The 26,283-nt window shown below is 41.4% G+C and overlaps 1 protein-coding gene across 5 annotated transcripts in view; it reads right to left on the reverse strand.

The window, feature by feature from the left end:
- Positions 1-3,685: 3,685 nt before the first annotated feature.
- Positions 3,686-26,283, reverse strand: part of GCGR (glucagon receptor) — a 40,212-nt gene continuing 17,614 nt past the window's right edge. For 3 of the 5 annotated variants that reach the window (XM_058174181.1, XM_058174177.1, XM_058174180.1), the window contains 13 exons: positions 18,659-18,800; positions 18,460-18,568; positions 17,810-17,917; positions 16,608-16,723; positions 16,254-16,360; positions 15,107-15,260; positions 13,106-13,265; positions 11,802-11,862; positions 11,484-11,553; positions 7,244-7,332; positions 6,050-6,188; positions 5,899-5,940; positions 3,686-5,368 (listed from right to left, as the gene is read on the reverse strand). In XM_058174181.1, coding sequence (XP_058030164.1) covers positions 5,069-5,368; positions 5,899-5,940; positions 6,050-6,188; positions 7,244-7,332; positions 11,484-11,553; positions 11,802-11,862; positions 13,106-13,265; positions 15,107-15,260; positions 16,254-16,360; positions 16,608-16,723; positions 17,810-17,917; positions 18,460-18,568; positions 18,659-18,712 — 1,509 coding nt within the window. In that variant the 5' untranslated portion in view covers positions 18,713-18,800 and the 3' untranslated portion in view covers positions 3,686-5,068. Of the gene's footprint in view, positions 5,369-5,898; positions 5,941-6,049; positions 6,189-7,243; positions 7,333-11,483; positions 11,554-11,801; positions 11,863-13,105; positions 13,266-15,106; positions 15,261-16,253; positions 16,361-16,607; positions 16,724-17,809; positions 17,918-18,459; positions 18,569-18,658; positions 18,801-19,042; positions 19,189-26,083; positions 26,231-26,283 lie in introns of those variants that run through there. The other 2 variants (XM_058174179.1, XM_058174178.1) reach the window with 2 other exon arrangements.

The raw sequence follows: 26,283 nt of genomic DNA on the forward strand, positions 1-26,283 counted from the left end.
TTTTTTTTAAATCCACCTTCTTCCTTAGATTTAATGATTCATCAATGTAAGTTGAATACAGCTGGAACATTAAACAGCAGCTATTTATTATTTTTGATACATACTGATTGTGAGCTCATGTGTTCCTTAAGGCCCCTGACATGAGGAATGTTAACATTCCAAAGACATAGACCCGTAACTAATAAGGAATGAAGGCTGAAATTAGGGGTTATTTGAGTTTGATGGGAGGATTTGGGGGTGGGGGGAACAGAGTAAATGGAATAGAGCAGGGGTCTCCAACCTTGGCACCTTAAGCCTAGTGGACTTCAACTCCTAGAATTCCCCAGCCAGCTTTGAGTTGAAGTCCACCAGGCTTAAACTTGTCAAAGTTGGAGACCCCTGGAACAGAGCACCAGGGTAGTGAGAAGAGCAAAATCTCTTTCAAAGGACAGGTGCACTTGTGTGTTTTGCTACTGAGAAGTAAAAATAGTGAGATATCTGTAAGTGTTTGAAAGACACACACGTCATATGCATGGCTCACCAACCATATTTACCTTCTCATAAAGTGCCTTTGTGTTCCAGCAATTTGCTTCAATTAGGCTCATTATCTCGGGCTGCCCTCAGGCGTCTGGTAAAGGCAGCAGCTCCCTTGGGGAGAGGAATAGACAGTGCCTCTGACTGTACTTATCAAAGGCTGCTGTGGCCTATGAGCTCACCTTTCATTGCCCTTGACATTATCGGGTGTCAGCAGGTAGGGAAACAATAACTTTCTGGTAAACAGCCCTGTGTTGTTTTTCCTTCCTCCTCATTTTGTATTCAACTTTCCCTTCTAGTCTCTAGACTTGCAGTCTCCATCCCTTGTACAGTTGGGGAAAAAACACATTGTTAGAAGAGGCATTACTAGGCAGAAAGGTGACAGCTGAAAATGTAGCCTCAGAATTTATTTTAGCCATTCACCTTAACAGTAGTTTATTCAAGAGGCAATGCTGAACTCAAAACAATAGCCTCTGGCTACCTATTGAGACAGAAGCTGAAATCAAATGAAATCAAACTAATGGTCTGTCATGGTCTTAAAGGGAAAACCAGAGATGACCTTCAGCTACTTCTGTTTCACTTCTCTCTCCTCAGCCTGCTATTATTTTCTTCGAGGCAATTTCCTCCAATCTGATAACCTCAAAATATACTGGATTTGCAACTCTCATAGTGCCAGCTGTCATGGGGTTTGATTGTGCTTGATAGAGATAATGGGAATTGTAGGTAGCACATCTACAGACTTCAGAGGATAATTAGAACTGCAGAAAAAATAATTGCTACCAACCTGCCTTTCACTGAGGACCTGTAACTGCACGAATCAAGAAGAGGGCCATGAAAATATTTACAGATCCCTCACATTCAGGACATAAACTGTTTCAACTCCTACCCTCAAAACGACGCTATAGAGCACTGCACACCAGAACAACTAGACACAAGAACAGTTTTTCCCCGAAGGCCATCACTCTGCTAAACAAATAATTCCCTCAACACTGTCAAACTATTTACTAAATCTGCACTACTATTAATCTTCTCATTGTTCCCATCACCAATCTCTTTCCACTTATGACTGTATGACTGTAACTTTGTTGCTGGCAATCCTTATGATTTATATTGATATATTGACCATCATTTGTGTTGTAAATGTTGTACCTTGATGAACGTATCTTTTCTTTTATGTACACTGAGAGCATATGCACCAAGACAAATTCCTTGTGTGTCCAATCACAGTTGACCAATAAAAAAATTCAATTCTATTCTATTCTATTCTATTCTATTCTATTCTATTCTATTCATCTAAAAAGTTGGGAAAAGTTTACTTATGGAATGGGGACCAAGCAGGTAAAAGATCCTCAACAAAACTATGGGGAACTGAGCCAGGCTTGACCATTTCACGCATGGACAAGTTCAGGCTACTCTTGAGCATTTCTGGCATGATTGGGTCACACTTATATAACAGCACAATGGCCTCCACAAAACTGGTGCACTTACTAGATAAGCTTTTCCTCCTGGTTCAAGTATTAAAACTCTTTGTTGTATTCCTAAAGCAGTCATTGGACAAGAATTATAGACTCAAGCAGAAAAATTATTTGACTGCCAAGTGGCAAAGTGGCGTAAGGCGATTGGATGTTGTATGAAGCTTGATCACTTAACCTTTTTCATTAATTTTCTGTAGCTTTATGGTATTAATGTTTGCCCATTAATGAGTTAAATCGTGCTTCTATGAAACTGCATGCAATGCAAAGGGCTTTCTCTAGGATCAACCAATTGTGTTTTTCTTTTGCAGAACCTACATCAATCTTCAAATAACTGAAACAGCCCTGCAAAGCACTCTTGTTCTTATCAACATAGCTGAGGAACAGAAGCTGAAAGTGATGTTGCCAAAGTCAGACAGTACATGTATGGCCTGCAATGGAAAACAGCCCTTCCTTTCCAAGATAACTCCATGTATGTACCGGTAGATGTGATTCACCTTTTCCTTGTTGCTCCAATGCTTGCCTAAATGTTTTTCCTATTTTCTTCCACTGTTGTGAGAAGACTTGTAGGTAAGAAGAGATATGATACATCTGACCAAAAGTCCTATTTAGTTCAATATTCCCGTCAGATGCAATTGGGGATTCCATAAATGGAACATTAGCCCACTGGCATTTCCCATTCATGTCCTCCAGCAATGAACATCACAAGTCCTATTGCTTCTATTACTGAAAGTCTCACAAAGCTAATGATTGGAACCTTTCCCTCTTATGAAAATGCTATTTCTGCTAATGTGGGTTTAATAATATCTGTAATGGAGATTGCTGGTACTAGTTACTAGCAACAGGGAGAACTAATTTTTCTAAGAATGACAAGCAGGTCTGTGACAAGAAACTATTCGATACATCCAGGGCAGGAGAATTTGGGTCAGGTGAATAGAGGAAATAATCGGAATAGAAGTAAGTAATGAAAAATTTGAGGTAACATTTGAATTTTTGAATTCATACAACACATTCAGCCATGGTTAAGTTAGCTATGATTTAAGGAATTATCCCAATACCGTAGATTCACATTACACACTGAACCTTAAATTAACGACCTGAGCTGGTTTTTCCCCAAACACAAAGTCATTAAATAGTCTTGTGAGTTGTGGCAGCTCAACTACAGAAACTTCTGCTTTATTCATACTGTGTTACAGTCAAAGGAATTTAAGGGAACATCATAAGGATGGGCATGCATGAAGTTATTCTGTGTTCTGAGTTCACGCTCAGAAGGAACATTTTTTTATGCACATGCCAATTTTAAAAATAAGAACATATTTGAGAGAGAGAGAGACTGTGATGAAGCGCTCCATGATTAACATAGATAATATCTGTGCTTCTTCATACGGATGTCTGGATCAGAATGTTTCAATGCCCCTGGAAATGCCAGAAGAATTCTTCCATGCCTATTCTGGGGAGGACAGAATCTTAGGCTTTGAAAGAGACATTGCATAATCACAGAGGGCAATATATTACCTGCCTGTTGCAATGGTTCTAATTTAAACCTGTCACATAACTTTCCTATGAAGGTTAATATTTTTGATGAATGTGGCCAGTGCAGGACATCTGTTCCTGTCCATGTTAGTAACTGTTGTATAGTCCAGTCCTTAGGTAAGATGAGCTGTGATGTGCTTCAGGAGGAACCACCCAAGTTGCCAAGACACGTAACACCATTTATTGAGGGTTTGATCTCCGGAACATTGGCACTGACATCACAGACCCAGAGGCAGCCCTCAGCAAAAATCAATTTACAGAATCATTCAGGACAGAATTATCCTAGGAACAAATGGAGTAAGTGTTTCCATAGCACAGATGTAATGGCACAGCCATAAAGATGGTCAATACGTAATATCTTCACTCTTGAGGGCGAATATTACTATTGCTGCCTACTTAAGATCACAGGCAGCACTTTTGGTACTATACTGTCACCTACCACAAAACAATGTGCTAATTACCTGATAACCCAAGTGGGCAGCTCACAACAAAACGGGCTAATTTATGCTCAGGCTATTTTGGACTGCGATTGTGCTGAAGTGTTACATTCTGGGCATTTTACTGCCCAGAATCCTCTAATTCTCATTTCTTTATCTCCAGTTAAGAGGGACATTATAGCATTACTAAGTAGCTTTCTGAAATCACCCAGATGCTCAGGTGGAAAAGTTATGCTCCTAATTCTCCAGATGGACACCACCTCTATTGAATACCATACCTTCTTCAAGAAGCATGGCCCTTATTCCTAAGGTACTACCACTCCAGAGGCAAAAAAAAAAGATTTTCAAGAAGGAATTTGGAACTCTTGTGCTCAAACCCAAATTCTACAATTACTAAACTTGGAAATAAAATATTTAGCTATACCAAACAATTATATAACTGCATTTTTTGCAGATGACTTGGTTTCCAGACCTTTTTGGCAGTTTTTCCATCAGGATATAGCAAGTTAGGGAATAGGCAATAACTGAATATACACTCCCTTATGACTAATTTTTAAAAAATTGCACAGCCCCTTCTGCTCCATTTGTTTATCTTTGAGCAAATACTGCTGATGCATTTTCAGCTTGTTCTTTATAAAAGCAAGAGCTAGAAAGGTTTCTGAGATTCTCAGTTTGATCAGCACTAATCAATGTGCAATTTCTGAACTGTAGACTTTCAGACCTCCTAGCTATAGTACAGATTCTCTTTCCATCCAAAATCCACTTAATGTCATCTCCAACCTTTAGCCTATAACTCTTCCAGACCCATACCTGGGCTATCACTGACTTGTTCCTTTCTGCTCATCTACAATGGAGTTCACCCTTGGAATACTATGAATGCAGACAAGAAGGAGGACATGAGTCTCATCAGGATATGCCTCCCTATCTCAGGAAGGACACAACCAGATACTGAGGTATCATTTCAGGGAGCTAGACATTGGTCGGTTTCCAATCACACGTCCCACTCAGTGTCTCCTGGACTTCTAGCTCTGCCATCCTTGCTCTGCAATATGGCTGTCTTATGAGAAAAGAATCAATGGGCCCAATCTGCTGGAGACAATGGACTGAACTGCTTTAGATGTCGCTCTCTCCGTTCACGTCAGGAAATTCATAGCAAGGAGGTAGTTCATTCACAGCTAGATTTTCACTGATGCTGCAGTGTGTCCTCTCCAGATACTGCGTGCTAGTATGTACAGTTGCTTGGCTGCAGCTCAGACCATTGAGGTAGTTGCCAACCAGTTTGTGCTTCTCACAGGTGCTGCTGCTCCTCCCATTACGAGCATTGGGGGTGTTGCTGTATGTGTGTTTATACTCTTCTTCTATGTCCCGACCAAGTTTCCAGCGTGTCCATTTTTTAGTGAGTTCCGACTGTACCTACAGGGAGGACACACCAGCAAAAAGTTGGCTTTGTCGCCATTTTGGTACCATTATTTGTAGCATCCTAATCTCCTTGTACAGCCCTACACCTCTGTTTGCAGTATAGGACAGAGTATGGAAGTGTAAAAGGGGGAAAGGACGCTGGCTCTTGGAAATGAAAAAAATGACTTCAAATAATTTGATGTGTAAGGCACCTACAACTACAGCTAGCATTTTAAATCCAAACAGTATGTTAGAGTTACCCAAAATTAGTGATATTCCAGCTATATTTCAACCAAAAACTGCACAGCAGGCATGCTTTGGCAACTAAAATACCAGTTCTGTCAGTACAGCCACATATGGATGTGTGAACTGAAAGCTATAGTTATAGCTGCCCTTTTAATTGCTTCTTGACTACTGAAACTCAAAAGGACATTGTACTCAGCTCCATCATCATTCAAATGATTGCAGCTTGAAATTCTGGACCTCTCATAATTTAGCCACAAGGGGCAAAGCCTTTGTCCCATATTTCTCTATTTAGGACTCACCTCTTTGTTCACAAAGCAGTAGAGAATGGCTACCAGCATTCCCTAGGGATACAGAAGGGTAGTTACAAACATTGTAACAATAATTTCCAATAATCAAATTATACGGAAGATATGGAACAGCCCGAATATTAGTACAGTTCTTGTTTCTCACCTGAAAAGAGCCAAGAAAGAGGTCAAAGAACAGCTTGACAAAGCGCAGAGTGCCCTGGGCTTGCTCATCAATAACGAAGGCAAAAACCATCTCATGGATGCCCAGCAAGGGAATCAGAGTCAGGGTTGATTTTGCCAGCCTAAATGAACAGCAGGTGATTAGGCCTCATCGCAAGGAAAAGCAGTTAATCAGATGTGTAGGGAAGAGATGCACCATCTTTTGGGGTGAGAGACAAGCATTACGTTCAATCTCATTAAAGTGCATCAGGAACTGCATTCCCAGAAACTAGGCAGATCCAAAACGGAATTGGAATTTGACATGATGTGAATTTAGTAGTTACTGTGATTGCTTCCCGTGCATTTAATAGTTTCTTCTTTTTGTCACATTAAACATTTTTACATGCAAGTTTACACTCAGAGTAAACTTTTATGGGGAGTCACACCAAAAGTTGGCAAGGGCTATAGTCTTAATGTATTGATGGCTATTTTAGAAATCTATAGATCAATGATAGCTAACCTTTTTGCCATCACGTGCCAGGAGGTGGGGGGGGCTGCACGCGTGTGTGCCCACACCCATAATTCTATGCGCCCCTGTGCATGTGCATGCGACCCCCCCATGCTTCTGGCATGCAATGGCCTGGTAGGTCTGTTTTTCTCTCTCACCTGGCTCCAGAGTCTCTCTCTGAGTCTGGGGAGGGCGAAAATGGCTTCCCCACCCCCCCAGAGGCCAGAAATGGCCCGTTTGCCAACTTCCGATTGGACAGGAAGTGATGTTTTTTGCTTTCCCCAGCCTCCAGAGACTCCTAGAGAGGGTCTGGAGGCTGGGGCCTCCAGGGGGGTGCGGAAGGCCGTTTTCACACTCCCCCGACTCCTAGAGAGGCTCTGGAGCCAGGTGAGAGAGAAAAATAGGCCTTTCTCACCCCCCCCAGGCCCTCTGGAGGCAGGAAACAGCCTGTTTCCCTACCTCTGGTGGGCCCAGAAGGCCCGAAAATCAGCTGAGCTCATGTGCCCACTGATATGGCTACACATGCCACCTATGGCCTGTGTGCCATGGGTTCACCATCACGGCTATAGATCATGGTGCAGACCCAAAGCCCTACCCGGTGAAGGGACTGCCCTGACCTAGAAAGCCAAGGATGTAATTGTTCTTTTCCCAAGAAGCATGCCATTTGGGGAAAATGCCGAGAGCCAGTACCGAAACTTGTAGTCTGTGTATCGCATTTGGTGGGCACGGAGCTTAGAGACCAAGATCTGAATGATACGGATAAAAATGAAGAAATTAATCTGAAAGAAAGAAAAAGAAGCAGAGTGATTGAGTGGCAGGAAGAGATGGCATTGCATCAGTTGATATGACCCTCCATGCATAATAACGTTCTAGAGGATTCTTGAATAGTATTACAGTTTTGATTTATTTTCTCACTCTTCCCAAATTTATAATGACTGTTTTGTAGCTTCTGTTCCAATAATGATCATTTCTATCCTTAATTAGCGCTATAAGATTTCCTAGAGAAAAGATTTCAATGACCTGAAAGACAGACTGATAGGCTGGCAGGCAGAGAAGTATTTAATTAATCATATGTTGGGACTTAAGTATTTAAGAAAAGTGCTATAGAAATACTGAATTCTGCTACTCAAGAGAAAATGTATGTTCATTACTGGAGAACCGCTGGTATTTTTTCAAAACTAAGTTGTGTGCTAGTGTAGCTCATCATAAGATGATAATAACTCAACTTTTATTAAGTTATCACATCGGACAAGCCAAAATCTTCAGCTGCTACACATAAGTGGATGAGGATCTGGTGCTCAGACCACAGTATAATTCCAGGATCAAAGGACTATGTTTCCTAACTGGTTTCAGTTAAGTTTGTGTAGCATTTTGGAGTGTGCAGAGCTGTTCATGTACTGTAATACCAGCTGCTAATCTCTTAAACCAAAATACCTTAAACCATTGTTTCTTTTTGTAGGATCACACTGCAGTTATAGAGGGCAGTTGCATGATTCCAGAAAAAGGTTCACCCATTCCCCTCCAATGCATTGTTCCATTCTAATCCAAAGCGTTATACAGCCCTAGTTACATTTACAATTATTTACAATTAAACAATTGGGATCAAGTTATCCACCACCCCACTCCCAAATATATATACTTATATGTACACTGGGCATTATTATTATTATACACAGAAAATAAAATGAGAAAATGTCTGCTTAGTATGAAAATCAACTTGATTACAATCCGAACATTTGAACATTATATGATCAAAATGGATAGAATAAAACTCACAAATCCAGTATACAATGTATAAATGCAGAGGTGGGGAAGGAACCCAGAGGTTACTTGAAGAACTGCCTTTATGTAAATCATTCTGCTGGCAGGAGGAACGCAGACAATTCAGCGCTGGAATTTGCTACCATAAGATATAGAGCTGGCTATCAGCCTGGCTGGTTTCAAATAAGGATTGGACCGATTCATGGAAGTCATTAAAACACAAAAGTCCCAAAAACCTCTTTTATTGCAACAGCTGTGAATTACGTGAATTAGTTGCAAAAGTCCTTCGGAAGAAGTCCTTCGGGATAATCACCAACTTTTATTTCCCTTGACACGCTCCCAAAGACCTACTTGGCAAAGCCACACAGAGTCCAGAATCAAACAGAGATGCCGACTGGGAACAGAATTAACAACGCTGCTTTCCTGCAAAGGGCCCACATGCCTTTGCTCCTCTTTTAAGCGTTATGGGAGGGGCCAATCATCTCCAGGCCTTACTCCCGAGTCGTCCCTTTAGTTTTAACTGTTCTTGCCTTCTGGCAGCTGTGCGCATGCACGCACTAGGAACAGGCTCCTCCTTCTTCTGCCTCTGATGTCTGACTCTGGAGGCTCCAGAGACCATGCATAACTCCCAGATGGCCCTGGACCCATCTCTGCCTCCGATGCAGAGCCCTCGTCCGAGCCTTCCCCAGACTCCAGGACTGGCCCATGTTCCTCCCCAGCCTCCTCACTGTCCAGCTCCACTGCCAGCTGTGCAGGCTGCTGGCGGACCACAACAATGAGAAGAGACTGCAGGACTACAGATAGTCCTCAACTTAGGATCACAACTAGGATCTGAATTACCATTACTAAGCAATTGTTAAATGAGTCACGCCTAATTTTATGATGGTTGTTAAGCAAATCATTCCAGTTGCAAAGTGAACCATGCAGTCGTTATGCAAATCTGGCCTCCCTCATTGACTTTGCTTGTTGGAAACCAGCTGGGAAGATCACAGATGGTGATCACATGATCCCGGGATGCTGCAAGCGGTGTAAATACATGATGGTTGGCAAATGCTGAAATTGTGGTTACATGATTGTGGAGATCCTGCAATGATCATAATAGTAATAACAAAAGCACTTAGACTTACTTACTCCATAGTGCTTTACGACACTCTCTGAGTGCTTTACAAATGGCACCATACTGCCCCCGACAATCACAATCAGGAAGTCCAGCTGCCAGTTACTTTTTTCAGTACTGTTGTAACTTTGAACGGTTGCTAAACAAACGGCTGTAAGTCGAGGACTACCTATAGATGGGCCAGGGGGTTCATTCCATCTGGATACTGCTGGTGTTTTCTTTTTTATGTGCCTATCCATTGAGGTCAATTTGGGCCACATGCATTTGGCAGGCTATGGCTCATCTAGACCTCCCTCAAAGCAACTATGGCACAAGATAGGGAGCATTTTTAAACTGGCTTTTTTCTATCCTGAAAGAAGAATTTTAGCATATAACAAGATTTTTTAAAAGGCCTACATTGGTTTTTTTGAATATTTGAAATTTCAGCTGTTTATTTGTAACTATTTATTTATTTATTTATGTATTTATTTTATTTGATTTGATTTTTATACCGCCCTTCTCCCGAAGGACTCAGGGCGGTGTACAGGCATGATAAAACCGACAATACAATATACAAATTAAAATACGACTTAAAAAACTTATTTAAATTAGCCTAGATATTAAAATTAACCATACTAAAAAAAACCCGTTTAAAAATTAATAAATTTAACATTAAAATCCCAATTTAAGCCAGCCCCGCGCGGATAAAAAGATGAGTCTTCAGTTCGCGACGGAATGTCCGAAGGTCAGGTAATTGGCGTAAACCCGGGGGAAGCTCGTTCCAGAGTGTGGGAGCCCCCACAGAGAAGGCCCTTCCCCTGGGGGCTGCCAGTCGGCATTGTTTGGCGGACGGCACCCTGAGAAGTCCCTCTCTATGGGAGCGTACGGGTCGGTGGGAGGCGTGTGGTAACAGCAGGCGGTCCCGTAAGTACCCAGGTCCTTACTAGCTGAATACCCGTGCTCCGCTACGAAATTATGTGATCTGGCTTGATAAATCGACGCTTAAGAGTTTGAAAATTAATGAGTAGTTACAATCGGCCTCTTCTCTTCCCATCTCTTCCTCAGGCTTGCCCCATAGATCCTCTTCTCTCCTATTTTCTTCTTCTGGCTGGCCCAACATAAGCCTCTCTTATCCTCTCCCCTTCTCTCCCTCAGGCTGGCCCATAGATCCTCTCCGCTCCCCTTCTCTCCCTCAGACTGGCTCCATAGATCCTCTCCTATCCTCTTCTCTCCCTCAGGCTGGCTCCACAGAAACATCTCCGCTCCTATCCCCTTCTCTCCCTCAGGCTTTCTAGCCCCTCCTCTCCATGAGGCTTGCCCCACAGAAGCCTGTCCTATGCTATCCCATCCTCTCTAGAGTTATTTTCAAGTTGGGAGGGGGAGTAGAACGTCTAACTAATTAGCATCAGAGTGTATTATAATAATATAGGAAATACTAATGCTCTGATGGTCATTTTGAAAAATCCTTTCTTAGTGAGCACCTAGAAGCCAAGAGGAACATATGTGGCAAATTTCAAGTTTGTACGCTTTACGGTTCTGGAGATTTTGTGATTAATACATGAGTGGTTTTCGCTTTTATATATATAGATAAGCAGTGATTTGAGCTTCACAATATTGTATTACATCCAAACTAGACTGTGTTGTTTCTCCGTGTCATATAATATATGTGGGTATATGCGTAATTTTGTATCTATCTATTGATTTATTCTTCAAATTCATGTAGTGTATATTGGAGGTGGTAACCCAGCTGTATGCAACAAATTTTCATTTTAAGGTGTGCCGATTAGTGTACATTCAAAGTGACAATAAAGTTATTCTAAGTCATTTGTTGACTGATTATTGGAAGCCATCCTGAGATGTGTAATTTTTAAAAAGTATATAAGACAGGAGGGAAAAGTGAAATGTCTTCACAGCCGAAAAGTAAATACTGTACGTAGTTCCCTCACTCCTGCCCTTAATTGGTTAAAAGAATGTATAAAGAACACAGCTGAAAACAAGAAAATGATGCAGTTTTGAACAAAGCATTTAGCTCCCAAAGCTTCAACAAAGAAAAGGAAAAAAAGTGGGGCTTACCAAAATGGCTAAGAATACAGGGAAACGCAGGATCCACCAGAAGCCCATATTATTATTGGTACTCCAACAACTGGGGGAGTGATGAAGAAAGAAAGAAAGAAAGAAAATGAGTACAGATTCTTATTCTTCAGCAATCTTTCCTGCTGCTCATACACTGTATGGTCCTTGACCATGCATTTCCAAATCTCATGTGAAAGGCACTTCCTAAAGCACCTGGTAATACTGGGGATACAGAAAAACCATAGCCAACTTGCACACCGTCTACACTTGTGGATACTACATCTTTGTAGATTTTTTTTTTTGGGGGGGGTAACTTACTGAATATTTTCGTAAAGATATTTCACCACTACCCATGGCACAATGAAGAGGACTGGGGCTCCTGGGGAGAAAAAGGGAACAGAATTATGCAAGAAATGATCATCTTTTCATCATAGCCAAAAAACTAGTGCAGGAGAAGTCAATGTTCTAGATTCCACCCAATACGTATCTTTTCTAATTCCTAAAACATAGATATGAAGGAGGCAAGTTGTCAAACTTTGAGGTTTTCTCATTCGGTTTGCTGAAGTTGCACAGATACTTATTTGTTTCAATGGCATTTGCCCCAGTACAAATAACGTCTGGACTGGGACCTCTATAAGTACATAGTGATCAAACTCCCTAACCGTCATCTCCTAATCCTCATCTGATTCTATCTTTATTGAGACCATCCAACTTCTTATGACTTGGTCATTATATATGCTTTAAATCAGGAGTAGGCAATGTAAGGTTCTTCAAGTATCACAGAACTCCAATTCTCATTAGTCATCGTTGGCATGATCAATAATGAGGGATGATGGTACTGTAAAAGCACAAGTGATTTAGATGAGACTTTGAAGGAGAGAAGCAAAAGTTAGAATTTCAGGTAGGATGTCAATGATTCAATATATATACTGTATGTATTTTTTTAAAAATCAGGCAATAGCTATTCAATTGCTTTTAAAATACCTCTGCTACACATCTAGACATTTAAATCATTTGGAAAGCCTGCAAAGAGCACCAATTTTTCATTTACAGAGCAGAATGGCAGCATCTTTCTCACCTGCAGATAAAATGGCTGAACTGAACTGAACCTACAAAACACATTCAGCCTTGAATCCAGCGATTCCCCATGGATGGACCACAGGACATTCCCAAACAAAAGAAGACACAGGAAGAGATTTTCCACAATGCTTCCTTTCTTTAGGAGAGGTTTTCTGGAGAGTATTGGAAATGGTAAGTGGGAGACTGCAATGAGAAGGCAATGTGTGACCTTCCGGAGATTCCTGACTGCAGTTGCTATTATCAATAGAAATCCCCCCTTCGTTTCTCCAGAGGATGATACTACTGGATCTAAACCTAATTGCCTGTGGAACCGAAGAAGCACTCTGGGTCAAATCCATACATCCTGGCTATTCTCATAATCATAATTGTTGCACGTGCTCTATGCCAGACATCAGGAATGTGATCACATGCTCTAGTTCCACCTCCAGTTATATTGTTTCCTGTTCTGATATTACAGCTGACTCCCTTGTGTTCTTTTCCGATGGATGTGCTTATCTGTGCCCTGGTGATTACTGACACTCGACTCCCCGTCCTGTACTCACCCCAGCCGATGCAGAGGTAGAGGGTGAAATAGCTGCGTTCAGAGAAGACAGTCAACACCAGCAAGTTGTACAGATAAATCCCCTCCACGAGCAGCCAGCAATAGTTGGCCACAATACCATACTGCATGAACACTGTGGCTGCCTGGCACCCTGGTGCTGCCTGGAGAAAGGAGAGGAATCAGGAAGGAGAACCCCAAGAACATGTTACTGTAAATAACAGGTGTCTGGGCTGGGAGGCGTTTTTGTCCAAACCATGTAGCTCCCATGTTGATGCCTTGTGGCAGAATTTCTCAACTTTGGGCAATTTTTATAATATATAGAATTCATACATGCAGGCTGGGGAATCTTGGAGTTAGGGGTCCTTGGTGCTCTCTGAGCTTGCTTGTCCCAAATATGCTTTTTCAAGAGGCAACTGGACTTTCTGATTTTTCTTTGAAGACGTTTCACTTCTCATCTAAGAAGCTTCTTCAACTCTGCTAAAGTGAATCACTAAATGCCTATGGAAATTCTCAGTCATCTAGGTCATGCTTGTCCCAAAGGTGTTTTTTCAAGAGGCAACTGGACTTTCTGGTTTTTCTTTGAAGATGTTTCACTTCTCATCCAAGAAGCTTCTTCAGCGCTTGAGAATCTCCATAGATATCTGGGCTTTCTTGTTTTCTTGCAGATGTTTCATTACCCTAACAGTAACATCATCAATGCTAGTAAGGAGGGCTGTTTGCTGTCAGTTTATATTTTGGTGGCTTGCCTATATGAGTGGGTGGGTGGGGATGGTCTTAGATCTTGGAGTTGAAGTCCACACATCTTAAAGTTGCTAAGACTGGGAAACATTGGCTTATCATTAAAAACTAGCAGTGGGACAGACTGGGGAGTCTTGGAAGAAAAAAGGATGAAACACTCTTTTAACACTTTCACAAGATTCAGAGTTTTCTGGGCAATGTACCAGTGGCCTTTCCTTGAATTGTGGATTGAAGTTGTTGTTACAAATTGTTTGATGAGAGCGAACACTGCTACTTCCCATATCTAGGATTACAAAATCTGTTATGTGTGACTTTCCAGATGTTGCCAAAGCATAATTGCTGACTGGAGCTTCAGAAACTTCCAGAGGATCAGATGTTCCTCACCAAATAAATGTACAAACACTGAATCATTGAACAGAGATTTTATAGCATGACCATGACTCATTTTGAATCAAAATCTAGCTCCAGGATGAGCTTTCACAAGGATCTTATCTTCAGCAGTTACATATGTGAAGAACAATAGAGCATCCTTATGTGAAGATTATTGACCATGTGAAAGTTATTAACAGGTTATTGGCATTTTGTACTGGATGTTCTCTACATTCAGTAGAGAAACTGAATATAGGTTTCAGCTGACCTAAAAATGTTTTTTCCCCATAAATTATTTTAAACCATCCCCAAACTTTTCAATGGTCCTTGGTTGTTTGGGCATAGGAACAGAAAATCTGAGACTGTAGAATAACAGAATGATGGGCATAAAACAGATTCTTATACTGGAGGTTGGGACCTCTCAGAGAGGCATAAGGATCTTCAAGAAGTGTGGTAGAGGGGAAGGTAGAGTGTCACGATTTATTTAAAAACTAAAGGGGTAGTAGCATTGTCAAAACTCAAGTCAGGCTTTTATTCCCCATTGTGACTATGTGAGCCTGCAGTGGGCCACTGTAGTTCTTGACAACTGAGAACTTCTAGTGATACAGAGGAACCACCAAATCTACATATAAAAACATGTAATTATTTATATGTACATAAATTATTTAGACATATGAATTACTTATCCATCCTAATTCATGATGGCAGAGGTGTCACAGAAGTTCATTTATCACTTGAGGGGGTTGCATTATCACAATGTTCAGAAACTCCTGGCATAAGATTTATTGGATCAGTACATATACAGGTGGCCATTGGTTGGGTGGAAGCCTTACAATGCAGCTGGCAACAGGAGAAAATAAAATAAATGAGGGACTATAAAAGAGGGGGCTGTTACCTTGTCACTCTGCCAAAGGCTCACGTTGTAGTCATCAACTTTCTCACTGTAGCGAGTGTGGAGCAGTGTGTCGATGGTGAGCACTGAGATGCCCTTCAGGATGAAGGAGGCGAAGAGGTTCATGTGGATGTAGTTGCGCATGCAGTGCAGCTTGCTGGAGAGCAGGGAGCTTGTCAAAAAGGCCTGTCTATCTGGCTCAGGTCACGCTATACTTCTCTGCCCAAACCTTCACCCCACTTGGCCACTGTTCCTCCCATTCCCTGTTTTTTGCTCTCATTCCACTCATCAGTTTTTCAGTTCTTGCATTACTCTCTTCCACCCCCTGCAGCAACCCCTCACATTAACAGTTCTGAAGAAAATCCAATCTCTCCAGACTAGCTAGATGTGTCTACTGCAGTGCATCTCCCCACCCAAGTTGTGCCCAAAGTGAGATGAGATGGAATAGGTTTAAATGTCCATTTAATCACGGCTTTCTCAATCTTGGCAACTTTAAGATATCTGGACAAGTGGTGGGTTTCAAATTTTTTTAACTACCGGTTCTGTGGGAGTGGCTTAGTAGGTGTGGCATGGATTGGTGGGCGTGGCTTGGTGGGCATGGCAGGGGAAGGCAGAGAATAGGTGGGGGCAGGTTAGGGTTAGGGGCCAGTCAGAATTTTTACTACCGGTTCTCCGAACTACTCAATATTTCTGCTACTGGTTCTCCAGAACTGATTAGAACCTGCTGAAACCCATCTCTGATCTGGACCTCAACTCCCCATTGAAGTCCAGACATCTTAAAGTTGACAAAGTGACTGTTCCAATCAGTAGAGATAAAGCCAGATAATTTTAGAGGTTGGACTTGAAGACTAGGGCTTCCCTCAGTAGAGGATAATGTATATTTCAAAATAAGATAATCCATATCTGTTTTGCTTGAGGGCCCCTTTTGCTCATTACGCTGAGTGAGGCCCTGGATGTTTACTCTGATGGCACTAATAGTAGGCCTATGACCAAGCTCTACTAATCTCCTCCCTCTTTCTTTTCTCCTCCCACTTCGAAGGAATCCATCTCATTCCAACCCAATCCATTTTCTTTTTTCTTCCTTTTTCCTCCACTGTTTCAAGGGTCAACCACCCCACCATCACCAGTCCCGATCTAGTTTCCAAATTACCTGAAGCCCAGCAACACAGCCAAGGCCAGAAGCAGAGCACAGAGGGACACTGAGTAGCCCACCGTGTACATCACTCGGAAGCTTCCATAGATTCTATCAAACCACTCCTGGGGGAAAAAAAAGAGGAAAAGAGTTCGTCTGATACACAAAACCAATTCAGATCCTTTATCTATTGCAGGGGTCTGCAAACTTGGCTCTTTTAAGACTTGTGGACTTCAACTCCCAGGAGTTGAACTCTGGGAGTTGAAGTCCACAAGTCTTAAAGGAGCCAAGTTTGCAGACCCCTGATCTATTGGAAGCCAGAAAAAGATGATCTTGTAAAAATTAACAGAACTTATTTAGACCTCTGCTAACCTGGTCTTCCTTGTTGTCTATCATACATTGATCAGCATTGCGAAGTGACTTCCCTCCAGGACCAGTCACCCACTGTCCATCTGGGCCACATTTCTTGAATACATAGCCATGCTTCACTACAGGAATAAAGAGGAACATTATCATAAATATATCTGACTCCATAGAGAATGTCTACCTGTTTTGAGCTTTAATAATCTATTGTTGATTCTAATGTCTGTTCTAAATTTAAATTCCGGCACCCTCTGACTTTCATCTCACGTTTCCCCAGAAAATTAGGCTAATCTTTAATGCATTCGCTTACTATTTCCCTTATTTTATATTAGTTTTATGACCCTCTTTCCATTCGGAACGGAAACACAGTGCGTGTAAGCTTTTAAATTATATTTTAAAACTGATAAACTACATTAAAACTACGAAATTTTATTGAAGTACCGGTATCTCAAATAATAGGTAACATAAACTAAATAAACAAAACAGTAAAAACTAGAAAAAGACTTTCTAGAACAGTGATGGCTAACCTTTTCCGGACCGAGTGCCCAAAGTAAGCACAAACCCCCAAAATGCAATGCGCACGTAGTCCCACGCATGCGCCCTGCCCCCATGCATGTGCACATGGCACCCTCACATGTGCCTCATCCCCCCACATGTGCCCCATCCATCCGTAGCAGAGACCTGAAGACCAGCTAGCTGGCAGGAGGCATGCGCACATGCACAGCGGTGCTGAACTGGGGCGATGGCTCATGTGCCATCAGAGAGGGTGCTGTGTGCCACCTCTGGCACGCATGCCATAGGTTCACCATCACGGTTCTAGAGCTTTGAAATAATAATGGAATAGTATATCATTCATTTTCCCCACTGTGAATTATAGACCAAATGTAAGCATATTGACTAATATTTGGCCATCTCTTAGGCTGAAAGTTGACATATATCATTGAAGCGTTTACTACCTTGCAGGCCTATATAATAGAAGAATACAGTACATCATATCTTCTTATTATATCTCCCTGTGTTAGGCAAGGTAGGATAGTAGGTTTGTTTATCCCAATTACCCAGTGAGTTTTCTTGGCTGAAGATGGAAGTAAAAGGGTCTCCCCAGTTCTCCAACATTAGAATCATCACACACGTTGTCTAGATACACAGTCTATTTTCCCTGCTAAAGATATGGTGCAATGCCAATCATCTCCCTAGTGTAAATACTGTACCTTGATCATACCAGGGCAGGTACCAGGGGCAGGAAACGTTGACAGTGCTGTTGAGTTGTGCATCAGGCCAGCATGAATACTTATCAAAAGTCCGGTTACAAACCAAATCTGGAGAACAGAAGAAAATACAAAAATGGATACAGCAATTATATATGTGTGTGGGGGGTGTTTTTTCTTATTTTATTCTATTTCCAAGATTATCTCTTTTAATTTTATCTCACATTATGTGGACCTAAAATGTTTTATCCAATAAACTCTATTGGGGACTTGACTCAAATAAGCCTAGTAGTTCCTGCCTTGTACTTCATTCATAAACCACAGCCTTGAAACCATTTGTATGTTTCTGTACATACATGAATGCATCACTCTCAAGGAAAAAAAGTGATCTGTTAAGTTACATTCTACTATTTCTGTGATGTCTTTCTCCATTCCTCCAGTGCCACAGTTTCCAAAATTCTTGCATAATAGTTTTCAGGATGTTATCAAAAAACCTAGGATCCCAGCTTTCAAAAGCATACGACTTCAGCAGAATAAGCTGGAAGAAAATCAGTAAACACTTTGCCAAACTGTCAATGCTTTCCCCCGTCTCACTTTCCTTGTTCAGATAAATTATCAGCTGATACCCAATCTCCAGAGGGACCTGGTCTCACCAGTAGATGGTAGCCAAAGGCTCATATTGCGATGACATTCTTCACTGTAAGCCTTCCAACTTTCATACACGTATTCATATACATATTCCATAACCTGGGCAGAAGCTCCCTGAGGAAAAGAAAGAAAAAAAGGCCCTGCTAAGTGTTTGTGTATTTGATCTGAAACAGCCAGACAAGAAGGAGGGATCAAGATCCTTACCTGAAGGCAGAACACCAGTGCAAGCAGGATTCTGAGAAGGTGTGCCTGGGACATCCCTCTGGAGGGCTACAAAACTGCATAGGGATGCTCCTGGAGCTGTTGGTATCCTACCAGATGTCCTAGAGCTGTTTTATCAGGTGTCCTGCAAAGAATTAGAAAGGGGAGAAAGCAAAGTTACTTATGCTTGCGTGCTCCTTGCTGCTGAACTGTTAGTTCCAAGCTTCAGGAGCGCGTCTCCAAGGTTGATGACGCAGGCGGAGACAGGGTTTTCTGGGCTACGTCCAGATAGTCAGTCTAGTGCCAGCAAATCAAGGATTGAAAGGAACCTGTCAGGAATAAACATGGCTGCTGAGCCTCCTCCCAGGTCAGGTATTAAGGGCTTACTAGTGTTTTGAATCTCTCTGGTTGGTGCTGGGGCCTCCCTCACTGGAGCCAGGGGGAGTGGAGGACACCCAACTTAGGGGCTGCTTCAGATGCCAGCCATTGCAATTGGAGCCTCTTGGGGGAAGGGGAGTTATTTCTGGGCTGGATTTGGTTCCACCGCTGAATGCTTAGAGTTGCGAGCACAAGGACTATCTTGCCTCATCGCCTCAGAACCACAGTATGGTCTCGCCTTGCAGAGACTTATATACCTCACTCACAGACGGGCGCATGTTTGCCAAAGAATAATATGCAGCCAAGTAAAAGAGAACATGTAAAAATAAAATAAAACTTGAAGCTTTCTTTACAGAGGATCCAGCAATTGTTCCCATGACTAAGCACATCTGGAACTACTGTAGGAAGGCCACCTCATTTTCCTGGAAAGGCACCTTGGCCCGTAGTATTGACTGATATGCTCCTCTAGCCAGGGAGTGGAAGAATTGCAGTGCTCTGGATGGTAAGTTAGTTGTGTGATGTGTGGATGGTAAATTAAGCGTGCATAGAAAAGTGTGCAGAGGGCATAGAAAATAAAATACATTATTTTATTATGTCAGGGAATTAAAAAGTAAGTTACGTGAGGGATATACAGAAACAGTGCTGCTTGGGGGAACCAGCAGAGGGTAGTATAGCTATGCAATCGCTAGCAATAATAGGTTGACACCCAAAGCCCATGTGCTGCGTGCATGTTAGTAAGGTCAAAAGTAGCAGCGTGCTTGGGAAAGCAGGGAAGGCTATGTTCCTTGGGCTACCAAGACGGAGGGGCTGAAGTCTGCTGAGCACAGGGGACTGGATGCCTTTCAGTCCTGATCTTGTGGACACTGTTCTTTGCATTCCATCCCACTGACAGGGCCTGTCATTCAAGCCAGCAGCGACTCTATCCTCCTGATTCAGCCAGTATCTCTCCCCCACCCTCCCCTTTCCCTCAGTCCTTGTCTAAGAAAATAGGGAGGGACGAGGGAGAATGTGCCAGCACTACTCTGGTTTGTTTACAGCTCCTGGCACAGTCCAGTTAGGACTCAAAAGGCAGTTAATCATTAACATCCTCCAGGGATCCCTGGCTCTTCAGGCCTTGTTGTCTCCTAACCCAGAAGCCCCCTTCCTGTGGATGACAAAATCCCCCACTGTGCCCAGAGTCTGACTTCCTGGCTGGAAAGCTATGCTGGGTTCCCATGGGAGGGTTGGGCAATGCCCTATGTTCATGCAGAATAAACTCCAAGGCACCTCTGAACTAATGCCTTCAATCCTTCTCTAATCTGGTTAAAGGGCTTCTGAATGGGACTGCAGTGCTCCGGACAAACAAGCTATTCTTTGCTGGGTACCTTGCAACAACAGGCCAAGCTTTTGGCACCAGATACTTCCAGAGCTCTGCTGAGATTAAAAGGGGGCTGCTCCACTTACCCCATGAAGCAAAAAGCCCTTGGCTTGGATTGCTGGAGTTTTAACTGTGGAGCCTTGGAGGGACAACTTCCCACTAGACATCAGAACTTTCCATTATCCAGTATTCTCTGAGCAATGGAAAAGGGCAACCAAAAAGCCGGGAAGTCCTCTTTTGCTAGAAGGCAACTGTACCTTTCAGAAATTGTCAGGATGTGATTAATCCAGAGCAGACAGTTCAGGTTAAGCAAGAAAAGGAGCACCTGTGGCTAATCTTGTTCCTTCCCCTTCATAGTTCATGGAAACAACATACTCATCAAATAAATTAATTTGTTTAAGGCATTTGTAGACCACCTAACTGATCACAATGAATCCACAAAGTGCTTCACAGTAATTGGAACCTATAGTCAAGCCAGCACCCACTGATACAGGCAAGAATAGTGTAAATCCAGAGCAGCTGGTGATCCTTCAGTCAGTATAGAAATAACTGGGCCTTCACTGATACGATTAAATGGCAATGCATAAATACAATTTTTTTCAGCCATAGAAAGTCTAACTCAAGAGTTTGACCTGAGAGTGTGACTACCTGCTCTCCTGCCATAGAAGCATGGCCATTCCACAAGCCAACTTCCAAAGCACAAATCCTTTGAGTATGTAATGCAATACTGTCTATATCCTTTGATGCATTTTTCTCTCCCACACATGAAAGCTACTGATTTGCTCATGTTTTTTAAAAATTCTCCTAGATATGCTTTGTATTTTGCATTTTGCTTCTAAGCTCGAACCCAACATGAGTTAAAACTTGAGGCCCTGCTCTATGGCTAGTCTGCATTTGATTGGAGGATGCCAGAGACTGCTCAGTAGTTGCACCACAGGCTCAGCTTTTCCTCTTTGAAGACAAGGGCCTTCTACGGGGATTTCTGTGTTCACACCTGCTTTTAATTCTTGCATACTTCGGTGTGATATACTGAATACTTTCTGTGGATAAATTGCCTGCTGCTTTCAGGCATCAATCCAAGCACAACATGCAATCTTGTTAAGCTCTGTGCAGCCGTGTTGAACCTTCCCCAGGTAATGACTTCTGGCTCACGATTAGCACTCAGCTATAAGATCTGGCACCACAGAACATTTAATGGAGTAGCCGCTTATGAACATTTAATTTTATTTACTTTTTGATGTCATCTTTTATGCCTCCTACACTTTTCATATCCTTTATGCTCGTATACCTTCTTGTATTATTTTTAAGTTTTAAAAAGTTTTTATTAAATATAAAAAATTCAATATCTACATAAATATCTACCTTTTGTATTAATTATATTACCTTCCCATTCCTTATGCTGGTTTATGAGCATAATAAAGTTTGATTCAATTTGATTTTGTTAACGATATCGTTCATTACGATCCACTTTTGCAACTAGGGTCAAAGTAAGACATAATTGTGTAAAATAAATACAGCGGTGCAGATTTTAGACTCATGGATTAGGAGGATGTGTGAATTAGTTGTCAGTTTTAGTAACTAAAAATAGTTCTTCCATTTAATGTTCAACTGTTCGTTGAAAATCAGAGCGCTGCATATAAAACATCCTCCATATTTTTTGCAGCGTCCAGGATATTAGATCAGTATTATCCAAGATAAGGTTTAAATCAAGGACTTTCCACATTATGTGGAAATATGCATATCATAATTGGTTGCTTTTCCCAGGGAAAAGCAATTAGAGGGTAGAGAATGGCACTTGGTTATTTTCCTTTTGGCTGCCTCTCTACTTTGGAGTGTTCCATAACTCACAAGGGTTCCCCTCCTCCATTTTCACAGAAATAAGGAAATTCCACTTCAACTAGGTAACACTTTTAACAACTACACAGTGTTGTGCAAGAATAACAGCAAGAATATCTTTTTAGGAGTGTAACACAGGCCTGTATCATACGAATGCATATAAGCACATGTTATATAAAGAATACAGTAACGCATGTCAACATTTGTTGCAGTTAAGTGAAATAATTATTTAAAGACTTAAAAGATTTAAACACTGTGAAAAGTGTTTCTTGAGGATTAAGATAAAGGCGCTCTGGAATACTTTTTTAAGAAAGAGATAAATAGATTCACAAGTAGAGGATAATCAGATTTTAATATTTGGTATTATTAGCTAAAACTTTCATGGAGCCAAATAGATGTAAAGCCTTGAGTTATGCTTCCTTGTTTCAGAACTTCCATTACAATAGCAGAGCAAGTGTTTAGGGATGCGTTGACATAAATTTATTGTCTTTTCTAGTTTGGGAGTGGCATGGGATCCCTGCCTTTCTACCATGTGATGCCACACTGTTTCCTTCTTTTCCTGTGTCCACAAGTGACTTTGACCAAGCTGTTTCTAATTTTCATATCTTCACGAAAGAAGCTTTCTCGGATGAGCTAGAGGGAAATATGAATGCCTCTGAGGTGTTTTATAAGTAATTATCCCTCCTACATGGGCTACATAATGTGCAGAAGGTCTCTGCATGGTAATTCTGCTAAGATCGAGATAGCAAGTGAAGGAGTTATTTGTCAAATTTCTATAGCAGCCCATTTAACCTAAGGCAACTCTGGGTTACATACAACATATTTATTAGGGTCCCATTTTAATTAGGCTAACAAAGGCCACAAAATGATTGAGTTTTTTTTTAGCCGGGAGGCAACAGAAAAAGGGATGACTATGATTTTGCCAGAAAAGAACGATGCACTACAAAAAAATAAATAAATCATTTCTTGCCCTAAAATAAGCCCTGATATTTTGATATACTTATTACTGAGTTTCTGGGTATACTGTCAATGACTGTTCTAGATGAAAGTCTGCCCTGCTGGAAATAAAGCCTTGAACTCCCTGATTTGATGCTCTAGATCTAAATACAACACACTGAAGGTAGAAGCAGAGTCTTACTGATCAGGATGGAGTAGTTTGTGTCCAGCTCTCTGTCTTTAGAGTGTATTTTAAAATTCTCCATTAAATCCACAGCAAAAATCCCCCCCCCAGTTTTATCCTGCTCCCAAGATTTATTTATTTTTTATTTATTTGCTTATCAGATTAAGTTATTCTTATCCTTGGGAAAATCATGTTTCCTCTGAATAGCGTCTAACTGCTGCTGCCTGAGAGCTAGAAAGCTCATTAATCAGAGAGGCTGGAGGAAGCTAGCAGCATCAAGAACTGTCTATTCTGTTGGGATGAGCTTTCTCCACATTAAAATAAGACAGACAAATACATGTGTGATGTGTCCCTTAATTGGAAAGAGCCTGTACAGCCTCTGATCACCTTGACTCAGGTTTCTTGGACTGCGAACTCCACAGGCAAATTTCCCCCTCTGGGGATTATATCTCCAAAGCCAGAATGATAAGAAAGAGCCACCATCTTCACTATTGGAAACTGCCCCTTTGATACTACTACCAAACTTCAATGCAGACTTCCTTGTTGTGAAGGAAGAAACTCCTTTTCAACTTCAGGATCTGGGTTTAGCATATAAAATCATCCGTTGCAATGTCCTTCCTGTCAATGACTTTTTCAGTTTCAATAACAATATCACAAGAGCTACCAACAGATTTAAACTCAATGTCAACCGCTCCAGTTTAGATTGCAGAAAACACGATTTCTATAACAGAATTGTATATGCTTGGAATGCATTACCTGACTCTGTTGTTTCTTCTCATAACCCCAAAGGCTTTACTCAAAAACTGTCCACGGTTGACCTCACCACTTTCCTTAGAGGACTCTAAGGGGCGTGCATAAGAGCACAAACGTGCCTACCGTTCCTGTCCTATTGTTTCTTCCCCTATGTATATATATATGTTTATAGTACCTCGTTTCTCCTCATATATACGTTCATATATTATATAACCCTTTATGCAACGCTTGTATATATTGTTACGATAAATAAATAAATAAAAATAAATAAATAAACTTGCAACATCTGGAGATGGTCTCAAATTCCACACCCAGGAGAATTTAAGAACTCTTGGGTTGCTAGGATTTGCAGAGATATTGGTATATGTATGCATTGGGAGGACAGACTAATTTTATTCTTCGTCAGCTATTTACCTTTCCGCTGGAAGAGTTTATTTTTTTACTGTATTGCTGGCAGAGAAGTAGCCTCCAAGGAAGCCCAGTCACACGCTATCCTGGGAGCGGCAGATTCTTCTGGCAAAAGAAAACCTCTGCTCTAAATCTGCTCTTCCTAGAAATAATTCAGTTTGTGCTTCTTGATGTCCCTTAGCTCAGCTGGACATGCTACTTTCCTGGCCCAGTCCCTGAACTGAAAGGGCCTCTTCCTGCTTCAGCCCAGCTCTGTTGGGCAGGGATTTTCTGGTCAGAAGCCAGTTCTTTGTACCAGACACATTCAAGTAGTCTCACCCAAGCTGCATTACTGCTCAGGCCCTCCTAATGGTTTTTGGAGTCTGCCTTGGGAAGAGGGCAAAGAAGATACACCTTTGATTGTGCTCAGTTCAATCACAATAATTGGAGACGTGTTCTCCCTGCCAGAGTGGCCTCTCTTCTCCATGCTTGGTGAACGTGCTCTAATGAGTAATGACCCTGTTGTGCAGGCTAATGACACTGGCCCCTGGGAAGAAAGTATCAAGGACTTCCTAAAACTGATTCTCTACCCAAATTTACTGATTCATGACGTAAGCTCAGCGGGTTAGGAAAGGAAAACTCATGTTTTCAAAGTTCAATCTATCTTGCAAGATTATAAGATACAATTGTAAGATTGCAATTGTTTTTTGCTTAACAATTAAAATGGGAAAGAACCCTCAAGGAGAAAAAAAAACCCTGCCTTAATCCATAAATGCTGGAAACTTCCACTGAAAACAGATTCTCAATAAATTGAACTACACCAGATGAGCATTCCAACTTCATCCTTAATAAACAAAACGTTTAACAGATTAAAGCTACTTAAATTCTTTAGTGCATCATAATGTTTCATTATCATAATGTGTCCACCTATGAAACAATACATAACATGAAACACAAAGGCTTTCTTTCCATCTGTTTCAATCTTTTCTATGTATTTGTTTCAGCAAATTAGCCAATTATTGGATCCTTGAATCTTAAACTCTTAACGTTTTAAATTAGGCTGTTTCCTTCCATCAACTAATGTTCTGTAAACTGCAGGAATGCAGCAAAATCTTGATATTCCAGAAGAAACTTTAATGGCAGTAATTCAAATATAAACCGAGTATAATTTAAATGAAAGTATAATTTAATTTAATTTAATAATTTAAATGAAAGCACAATAACAGCCAATAATTCCTAATAGGATTTCTCCTTTCGGACCAGGTTTTATATAAGTTTGTGACAAAGATATTGTCAAAGATATTGTCAAAGATATTTGACAATCGCAACTACATTCCTGCCTAAACGAGATATTTGGAGACAAGAAACTTTATGTAAAATCTCAAGTTATCCAGTGTAACTTTCCAGCAAATATTGCTAGTGACTAACAAGTTGGGTTATTGCTCCTCATAGAATTATTTTGGCCATCAAACACAGTCCCCTGCTCCATGCAGAAATCCAGATTAGTGCATCCCTGAGAGATGGTTTTCTTCCCTCTGTCTGAACCTATCCAGAGAATTATAGATAGCTCTGCTACCCAGGGATGAGTTTCACTTACCTTCGCTTCTGGTTCGCTCGTGTGCGCGCCACTTCTGCACATGCACAGATCGTATTTGATGACGGGCGGGTGGGTGGAGCCTCCCACCGCTGCTACTAGTTTGCCCAAATCAGGGCGAACCGGTAGCAACCCACCATTGGTGCTACCCTGTTGCAACAAACAACAACAAAAAGAAATCTTATGCGCCCTTGTAGCCTGAC

Source organism: Ahaetulla prasina, chromosome 2 (assembly GCF_028640845.1).
Source record: "Ahaetulla prasina isolate Xishuangbanna chromosome 2, ASM2864084v1, whole genome shotgun sequence".
Taxonomy (NCBI): Eukaryota; Metazoa; Chordata; class Lepidosauria; order Squamata; family Colubridae; genus Ahaetulla; species Ahaetulla prasina.